We start from the raw sequence: 10,602 nt of genomic DNA on the forward strand, positions 1-10,602 counted from the left end.
CTTTTAATGAAAAACCATCTATCATGGATGGATGTATTGATGGAGGTTGACACCCACTTCCACCAAGTTTGATTTAAATATCTTCAGCTGTTTTCAAGTCTCACATTTTTTCCTGTTATAACTTCTGACCTTTCACATCTCACTGCCAAAATCTAATCAGTTTACCATCACATCAAAATAGACACGCGTTCCAAGTTTGGTGAAAACCCCATCACGGGTTCACAATGTAATGCGGTCACAAATTTTTCATCAAATGGCACCTCTCACATTTGACCTCTTGACCCCATTATCTCATATTAATGTTTACATCACCACACAAACTTGTGCCAAGTTTCACTAAAATCCCTTCAGATGTTCTTTGGTTGTCACGAAAAAGAAAACCTGTCATGGACGGACTCATGCATGCATGTTCAGATGGACGGACAGCCGGATGAACAACCCAAAAACATAACTCCTCCATTGACAAAAAATACCAAGGAATGTCTTGAAGAATTATCTGTGCAAGAGGTCATGCAAAAGGTGTTAGAAATGGCACTTTTGGATGTCAAGACCAGTTTCATAAAGTGGTTGTTGTGATGGTATTGAAAGTATTGCTCAAGGACAACAAAGACCACAACTACTTGTTAATGTGAACTCCTTTTCCTTCTTTCTTTTTCCTTCACAGATCCATCGCCTCCTCTCCAACTCCATGTTGCAATGCAAAACTCAACAACTCTCTCCATCTCCTGGACAAGCCCTGAAGATACAAACAAAGACCATTATGAATATAAAGTGTTGTTGTCCAAGAACATGGAATTGGGAACAAATATAACAATAGGGCAAACAAACTACACCTTTACAATCCTCTCACCTGGAACAGACTACAACGTGTCTGTGTCATCACTCTACCATGAGAGAAAAAGCCAAGCTGCAGTGATACTTGTTACAACGGGTAGGTTACGTGAATACTTGATTGTAAACATGAAAAAGTAAGAAGTTTTTAAATGACTTACACCCTTTAGTGTGGACCTGTGGTGTTGGATTTTTCAGAGAGCGGTTACTAGATCAAGAACTGGCCTTGAATTAAGAAATAATTTTCCATTGGGATAAAATATAGTTTTTAAATGTAAACCATTCAGAGTGAGGACAAAGTGGTCACATGAAGGTTTTGTGAACAATTTGATTTGAATATGTGGAAACGAGAGATAATTTGATGTCACGACATCGACCGATATGACCCAGTCCATGTTAACTCTTTGCTTCCTCTAACTTTGACCTCAAACCTCAAGACCAGTAGACCTCAATATCTAATCTGTACATATATATCATAGTACATGTACTGAGTTTAGTTCAAATTCCATCGCTAATGGTATCACATTAACAGGAGTAAAAATGTGTCCCCTGGCACTTGACCTTTTAATGAAAAACCATCTATCATGGATGGATGTATTGATGGAGGTTGACACCCACTTCCACCAAGTTTGATTTAAATATCTTCAGCTGTTTTCAAGTCTCACATTTTTTTCCTGTTATAACCTCTGACCTTTCACATCTCACTGCCAAAATCTAAACAGTTTACCATCACATCAAAATAAACACGCGTTCCAAGTTTGGTGAAAACCCCATCACGGGTTCACAATGTAATGCGGTCACAAATTTTTCATCAAATGGCACCTCTGACATTTGACCTCTTGACTCCATTATCTCAAAAATTAATGTTTACATCACCGCACAAACTTGTGCCAAGTTTCACTAAAATCCCTTCAGATGTTCTTTGGTTGTCACGAAAAGAAAACCTGTCATGGACGGACTCATGCATGCATGTTCAGATGGACGGACAGCCGGATGAACAACCCAAAAACATAACGCCTCCATTGACAAAAAATACCAAGGAATGTCTTGAAGAATTATCTGTGCAAGAGGTCATGCAAAAGGTGTTAGAAATGGCACTTTTGGATGTCAAGACCAGTTTCATAAAGTGGTTGTTGTGATGGTATTGAAAGTATTGCTCAAGGACAACAAAGACCACAACTACTTGTTAATGTGAACTCCTTTTCCTTCTTTCTTTTTCCTTCACAGATCCATCGCCTCCTCTCCAACTCCGTGTTGCAAGGCAAAACTCAACAACTCTCTCCATCTCCTGGACAAGCCCTGAAGATACAGACAAAGATCATTATGAATATAAAGTGTTGTTGTCCAAGAACATGGAATTGGGAACAAATATAACAATAGGGCAAACAAACTACACCTTTACAAACCTCTCACCTGGAACAGACTACAACGTGTCTGTGTCATCTCTCTACCATGAGAGAAAAAGCCAAGCTGCAGTGATACTTGCTACAACGGGTAGGTTACGTGAATACTTGATTGTAAACATGAAAAAGTAAGAAGTTTTAAAATTACTTCCACCCTTTAGTGTGGACCTGTGGTGTTGGATTTTTCAGAGAGCGGTTACTGGATCAAGAACTGGCCTTGAATTAAGAAATCATTTTCCATTGGGATAAAATATAGTTTTTAAATGTAAACCATTCAGAGTGAGGACAAAGTGGTCACATGAAGGTTTTGTGAACAATTTGATTTGAATATGTGGAAACGAGAGATAATTTGATGTCACGACATCGACCGATATGCCTCCGTCCACATTAACTCTTTGCTTACTCTAACTTTGACCTCAAACCTCAAGACCAGTCGACGTCAATATCTAATCTGTACATATATATCATGGTACATGTACTGAGTTTAGTTCAAATTCCATCGCTAATGGTATCACATTAACAGGAGTAAAAATGTGTCCCCTGACACTTGACCTTTTAATGAAAAACCATCTATCATGGATGGATGTATTGATGGAGGTTGACACCCACTTCCACCAAGTTTGATTTAAATATCTTCAGCTGTTTTCAAGTCTCACATTTTTTTCCTGTTATAACTTCTGACCTTTCACATCTCACTGCCAAAATCTAATCAGTTTACCATCACATCAAAATAGACACGCGTTCCAAGTTTGGTGAAAACCCCATCACGGGTTCACAATGTAATGCGGTCACAAATTTTTCATCAAATGGCACCTCTCACATTTGACCTCTTGACCCCATTATCTCATATTAATGTTTACATCACCACACAAACTTGTGCCAAGTTTCACTAAAATCCCTTCAGATGTTCTTTGGTTGTCACGAAAAAGAAAACCTGTCATGGACGGACTCATGCATGCATGTTCAGATGGACGGACAGCCGGATGAACAACCCAAAAACATAACTCCTCCATTGACAAAAAATACCAAGGAATGTCTTGAAGAATTATCTGTGCAAGAGGTCATGCAAAAGGTGTTAGAAATGGCACTTTTGGATGTCAAGACCAGTTTCATAAAGTGGTTGTTGTGATGGTATTGAAAGTATTGCTCAAGGACAACAAAGACCACAACTACTTGTTAATGTGAACTCCTTCTTTTCCTTCTTTCTTTTTCCTTCACAGATCCATCGCCTCCTCTCCAACTCCATGTTGCAATGCAAAACTCAACAACTCTCTCCATCTCCTGGACAAGCCCTGAAGATACAAACAAAGACCATTATGAATATAAAGTGTTGTTGTCCAAGAACATGGAATTGGGAACAAATATAACAATAGGGCAAACAAACTACACCTTTACAATCCTCTCACCTGGAACAGACTACAACGTGTCTGTGTCATCACTCTACCATGAGAGAAAAAGCCAAGCTGCAGTGATACTTGTTACAACGGGTAGGTTACGTGAATACTTGATTGTAAACATGAAAAAGTAAGAAGTTTTTAAATGACTTACACCCTTTAGTGTGGACCTGTGGTGTTGGATTTTTCAGAGAGCGGTTACTAGATCAAGAACTGGCCTTGAATTAAGAAATAATTTTCCATTGGGATAAAATATAGTTTTTAAATGTAAACCATTCAGAGTGAGGACAAAGTGGTCACATGAAGGTTTTGTGAACAATTTGATTTGAATATGTGGAAACGAGAGATAATTTGATGTCACGACATCGACCGATATGACCCAGTCCATGTTAACTCTTTGCTTCCTCTAACTTTGACCTCAAACCTCAAGACCAGTAGACCTCAATATCTAATCTGTACATATATATCATAGTACATGTACTGAGTTTAGTTCAAATTCCATCGCTAATGGTATCACATTAACAGGAGTAAAAATGTGTCCCCTGGCACTTGACCTTTTAATGAAAAACCATCTATCATGGATGGATGTATTGATGGAGGTTGACACCCACTTCCACCAAGTTTGATTTAAATATCTTCAGCTGTTTTCAAGTCTCACATTTTTTTCCTGTTATAACCTCTGACCTTTCACATCTCACTGCCAAAATCTAAACAGTTTACCATCACATCAAAATAAACACGCGTTCCAAGTTTGGTGAAAACCCCATCACGGGTTCACAATGTAATGCGGTCACAAATTTTTCATCAAATGGCACCTCTGACATTTGACCTCTTGACTCCATTATCTCAAAAATTAATGTTTACATCACCGCACAAACTTGTGCCAAGTTTCACTAAAATCCCTTCAGATGTTCTTTGGTTGTCACGAAAAAGAAAACCTGTCATGGACGGACTCATGCATGCATGTTCAGATGGACGGACAGCCGGATGAACAACCCAAAAACATAACGCCTCCATTGACAAAAAATACCAAGGAATGTCTTGAAGAATTATCTGTGCAAGAGGTCATGCAAAAGGTGTTAGAAATGGCACTTTTGGATGTCAAGACCAGTTTCATAAAGTGGTTGTTGTGATGGTATTGAAAGTATTGCTCAAGGACAACAAAGACCACAACTACTTGTTAATGTGAACTCCTTCTTTTCCTTCTTTCTTTTTCCTTCACAGATCCATCGCCTCCTCTCCAACTCCGTGTTGCAAGGCAAAACTCAACAACTCTCTCCATCTCCTGGACAAGCCCTGAAGATACAGACAAAGATCATTATGAATATAAAGTGTTGTTGTCCAAGAACATGGAATTGGGAACAAATATAACAATAGGGCAAACAAACTACACCTTTACAAACCTCTCACCTGGAACAGACTACAACGTGTCTGTGTCATCACTCTACCATGAGAGAAAAAGCCAAGCTGCAGTGATACTTGCTACAACGGGTAGGTTACGTGAATACTTGATTGTAAACATGAAAAAGTAAGAAGTTTTGAAATGACTTACACCCTTTAGTGTGGACCTGTGGTGTTGGATTTTTCAGAGAGCGGTTACTGGATCAAGAACTGGCCTTGAATTAAGAAATTATTTTCCATTGGAATAAAATATCGTTTTTAAATGTAAACCATTCAGAGTGAGGACAAAGTGGTCACATGAAGGTTTTGTGAACAATTTGATTTGAATATGTGGAAACGAGAGATAATTTGATGTCACGACTTCGACCGATATGACCCAGTCCATGTTAACTCTTTGCATACTCTAACTTTGACCTCAAACCTCAAGACCAGTAGACCTCAATATCTAATCTGTACATATATATCATGGTACAGGTACTGAGTTTAGTTCAAATTCCATCGCTAATGGTATCACATTAACAGGAGTTAAAATGTGTCCCCTGACACTTGACCTTTTAATGAAAAACCATCTATCATGGATGGATGTATTGATGGAGGTTGACACCCACTTCCACCAAGTTTGATTGAAATATCTTCAGCTGTTTTCAAGTATCACATTTTCTTCCTGTTATAACTTCTGACCTTTCACATCTCACTGCCAAAATCTAAACAGTTTACCATCACATCAAAATAAACACGCGTTCCAAGTTTGGTGAAAACCCCATCACGGGTTCACAATGTAATGCGGTCACAAATTTTTCATCAAATGGGACCTCTGACATTTGACCTCTTGACTCCATTATCTCATAAATTAATGTTTACATCACCGCACAAACTTGTGCCAAGTTTCACTAAAATCCCTTCAGATGTTCTTTGGTTGTCATGAAAAAGAAAACCTGTCATGGACGGACTCATGTATGCACGTTCAGATGGACGGACAGCCGGATGAACAACCCAAAAACATAACTCCTCCATTGACAAAAAATACCAAGGAATGTCTTGAAGAATTATCTGTGCAAGAGGTCATGCAAAAGGTGTTAGAAATGGCACTTTTGGATGTCAACACCAGTTTCATAAAGTGGTTGTTGTGATGGTATTGAAAGTATTGCTCAAGGACAACAAAGACCACAACTACTTGTTTATGTGAACTCCTTTTCCTTCTTTCTTTTTCCTTCACAGATCCATCGCCTCCTCTCCAACTCCGTGTTGCAAGGCAAAACTCAACAACTCTCTCCATCTCCTGGACAAGCCCTGAAGATACAAACAAAGATCATTATGAATATAAAGTGTTGTTGTCCAAGAACATGGAATTGGGAACAAATATAACAATAGGGCAAACAAACTACACCTTTACAAACCTCTCACCTGGAACAGACTACAACGTGTCTGTGTCATCACTCTACCATGAGAGAAAAAGCCAAGCTGCAGTGATACTTGCTACAACGGGTAGGTTACGTGAATACTTGATTGTAAACATGAAAAAGTAAGAAGTTTTGAAATGACTTACACCCTTTAGTGTGGACCTGTGGTGTTGGATTTTTCAGAGAGCGGTTACTGGATCAAGAACTGGCCGTGAATTAAAAAATCATTTTCCATTGGAATAAAATATCGTTTTTAAATGTAAACCATTCAGAGTGAGGACAAAGTGGTCACATGAAGGTTTTGTGAACAATTTGATTTGAATATGTGCAAACGAGAGATAATTTGATGTCACGACTTCGACCGATATGACCCAGTCCATGTTAACTCTTTGCATACTCTAACTTTGACCTCAAACCTCAAGACCAGTAGACCTCAATATCTAATCTGTACATATATATCATGGTACAGGTACTGAGTTTAGTTCAAATTCCATCGCTAATGGTATCACATTAACAGGAGTTAAAATGTGTCCGCTGACACTTGAACTTTTAATGAAAAACCATCTATCATGGATGGATGTATTGATGGAGGTTGACACCCACTTCCACCAAGTTTGATTGAAATATCTTCAGCTGTTTTCAAGTATGACATTGTTTTCCTGTTATAACCTCTGACCTTTCACATCTCACTGCCAAAATCGAATCAGTTTACCATCACATCAAAATAAACACGCGTTCCAAGTTTGTGAAAACCCCATCACGGGTTCACAATGAAATGCGGTCACAAGTTTTTCATCAAATGGGACCTCTGACATTTGACCTCTTGACCCCATTATCTCATAAATTAATGTTTACATCACCACACAAACTTGTGCCAAGTTTCACTAAAATCCCTTCAGATGTTCTTTGGTTGTCATGAAAAAGAAAACCTGTCATGGACGGATTCATGCATGCACGTTCAGATGGACGGACAGACAGATGAACAACCCAAAAACATAACTCCTCCATTGACAAAAACTACCAAGGAATGTCTTGAAGAATTATCTGTGCAAGAGGTCATGCAAAAGGTGTTAGAAATGGCACTTTTGGATGTCAAGACCAGTTTCATAAAGTGGTTGTTGTGATGGTATTGAAAGTATTGCTCAAGGACAACAAAGACCACAACTACTTGTTAATGTGAACTCCTTCTTTTCCTTCTTTCTTTTTCCTTCACAGATCCATCGCCTCCTCTCCAACTCCGTGTTGCAATGCAAAACTCAACAACTCTCTCCATCTCCTGGACAAGCCCTGAAGATACAAACAAAGACCATTATGAATATAAAGTGTTGTTGTCCAAGAACATGGAATTGGGAACAAATATAACAATAGGGCAAACAAACTACACCTTTACAATCCTCTCACCTGGAACAGACTACAACGTGTCTGTGTCATCACTCTACCATGAGAGAAAAAGCCAAGCTGCAGTGATACTTGTTACAACGGGTAGGTTACGTGAATACTTGATTGTAAACATGAAAAAGTAAGAAGTTTTTAAATGACTTACACCCTTTAGTGTGGACCTGTGGTGTTGGATTTTTCAGAGAGCGGTTACTGGATCAAGAACTGGCCTTGAATTAAGAAATAATTTTCCATTGGGATAAAATATAGTTTTTAAATGTAAACCATTCAGAGTGAGGACAAAGTGGTCACATGAAGGTTTTGTGAACAATTTGATTTGAATATGTGGAAACGAGAGATAATTTGATGTCACGACATCGACCGATATGACCCAGTCCATGTTAACTCTTTGCTTCCTCTAACTTTGACCTCAAACCTCAAGACCAGTAGACCTCAATATCTAATCTGTACATATATATCATAGTACATGTACTGAGTTTAGTTCAAATTCCATCGCTAATGGTATGACATTAACAGGAGTAAAAATGTGTCCCCTGGCACTTGACCTTTTAATGAAAAACCATCTATCATGGATGGATGTATTGATGGAGGTTGACACCCACTTCCACCAAGTTTGATTTAAATATCTTCAGCTGTTTTCAAGTATCACATTTTTTTCCTGTTATAACTTCTGACCTTTCACATCTCACTGCCAAAATCTAAACAGTTTACCATCACATCAAAATAAACACGCGTTCCAAGTTTGGTGAAAACCCCATCACGGGTTCACAATGTAATGCGGTCACAAATTTTTCATCAAATGGCACCTCTGACATTTGACCTCTTGACCCCATTATCTCATATATTAATGTTTACATCACCACACAAACTTGTGCCAAGTTTCACTAAAATCCCTTCAGATGTTCTTTGGTTGTCATGAAAAAGAAAACCTGTCATGGACGGACTCATGCATGCACATTCAGATGGACGGACAGCCGGATGAACAACCCAAAAACATAACGCCTCCATTGACAAAAAATACCAAGGAATGTCTTGAAGAATTATCTGTGCAAGAGGTCATGCAAAAGGTGTTAGAAATGGCACTTTTGGATGTCAAGACCAGTTTCATAAAGTGGTTGTTGTGATGGTATTGAAAGTATTGCTCAAGGACAACAAAGACCACAACTACTTGTTAATGTGAACTCCTTCTTTTCCTTCTTTCTTTTTCCTTCACAGATCCATCGCCTCCTCTCCAACTCCGTGTTGCAAGGCAAAACTCAACAACTCTCTCCATCTCCTGGACAAGCCCTGAAGATACAAACAAAGATCATTATGAATATAAAGTGTTGTTGTCCAAGAACATGGAATTGGGAACAAATATAACAATAGGGCAAACAAACTACACCTTTACAAACCTCTCACCTGGAACAGACTACAAGGTGTCTGTGTCATCACTCCACCATGAGAGAAAAAGCCAAGCTGCAGTGATACTTGCTACAACGGGTAGGTTACGTGAATACTTGATTGTAAACATGAAAAAGTAAGAAGTTTTGAAATGACTTACACCCTTTAGTGTGGACCTGTGGTGTTGGATTTTTCAGAGAGCGGTTACTGGATCAAGAACTGGCCTTGAATTAAGAAATTATTTTCCATTGGAATAAAATATAGTTTTTAAATGTAAACCATTCAGAGTGAGGACAAAGTGGTCACATGAAGGTTTTGTGAGCAATTTGATTTGAATATGTGGAAACGAGAGATAATTTGATGTCACGACTTCGACCGATATGACCCAGTCCATGTTAACTCTTTGCTTACTCTAACTTTGACCTCAAACCTCAAGACCAGTAGACCTCAATATCTAATCTGTACATATATATCATGGTACAGGTACTGAGTTTAGTTCAAATTCCATCGCTTATGGTATCACATTAACAGGAGTTAAAATGTGTCCCCTGACACTTGAACTTTTAATGAAAAACCATCTATCATGGATGGATGTATTGATGGAGGTTGACACCCACTTCCACCAAGTTTGATTGAAATATCTTCAGCTGTTTTCAAGTATGACATTGTTTTCCTGTTATAACCTCTGACCTTTCACATCTCACTGCCAAAATCTAATCAGTTTACCATCACATCAAAATAAACACGCGTTCCAAGTTTGTGAAAACCCCATCACGGGTTCACAATGAAATGCGGTCACAAGTTTTTCATCAAATGGGACCTCTGACATTTGACCTCTTGACCCCATTATCTCATAAATTAATGTTTACATCACCACACAAACTTGTGCCAAGTTTCACTAAAATCCCTTCAGATGTTCTTTGGTTGTCATGAAAAAGAAAACCTGTCATGGACGGATTCATGCATGCACGTTCAGATGGACGGACAGACAGATGAACAACCCAAAAACATAACTCCTCCATTGACAAAAACTACCAAGGAATGTCTTGAAGAATTATCTGTGCAAGAGGTCATGCAAAAGGTGTTAGAAATGGCACTTTTGGATGTCAAGACCAGTTTCATAAAGTGGTTGTTGTGATGGTATTGAAAGTATTGCTCAAGGACAACAAAGACCACAACTACTTGTTAATGTGAACTCCTTCTTTTCCTTCTTTCTTTTTCCTTCACAGATCCATCGCCTCCTCTCCAACTCCGTGTTGCAAGGCAAAACTCAACAACTCTCTCCATCTCCTGGACAAGCCCTGAAGATACAAACAAAGATCATTATGAATATAAAGTGTTGTTGTCCAAGAACATGGAATTGGGAACAAATATAACAATAGGGCAAACAAA

The 10,602-nt window shown here is 38.6% G+C and overlaps 1 protein-coding gene across 1 annotated transcript in view; it reads left to right on the forward strand.

The window, feature by feature from the left end:
• LOC147010264 (receptor-type tyrosine-protein phosphatase H-like) overlaps positions 1 to 10,602 on the forward strand; it is a 137,405-nt gene that overhangs the window by 20,540 nt on the left and 106,263 nt on the right. Inside the window, exons 11-18 of the mRNA XM_085861229.1 lie at positions 665 to 931; positions 2,059 to 2,325; positions 3,455 to 3,721; positions 4,853 to 5,119; positions 6,248 to 6,514; positions 7,645 to 7,911; positions 9,043 to 9,309; positions 10,440 to 10,593. Of these exons, the coding sequence (XP_085717355.1) occupies positions 665 to 931; positions 2,059 to 2,325; positions 3,455 to 3,721; positions 4,853 to 5,119; positions 6,248 to 6,514; positions 7,645 to 7,911; positions 9,043 to 9,309; positions 10,440 to 10,593 (2,023 nt within the window). The remainder of the gene's footprint in view (positions 1 to 664; positions 932 to 2,058; positions 2,326 to 3,454; positions 3,722 to 4,852; positions 5,120 to 6,247; positions 6,515 to 7,644; positions 7,912 to 9,042; positions 9,310 to 10,439; positions 10,594 to 10,602) is intronic.

Source organism: Eptatretus burgeri, chromosome 17, assembly GCF_056783735.1.
Source record: "Eptatretus burgeri isolate ZD-2024b chromosome 17, Ebu_testis_v1, whole genome shotgun sequence".
Lineage (NCBI taxonomy): Eukaryota > Metazoa > Chordata > Myxini > Myxiniformes > Myxinidae > Eptatretus > Eptatretus burgeri.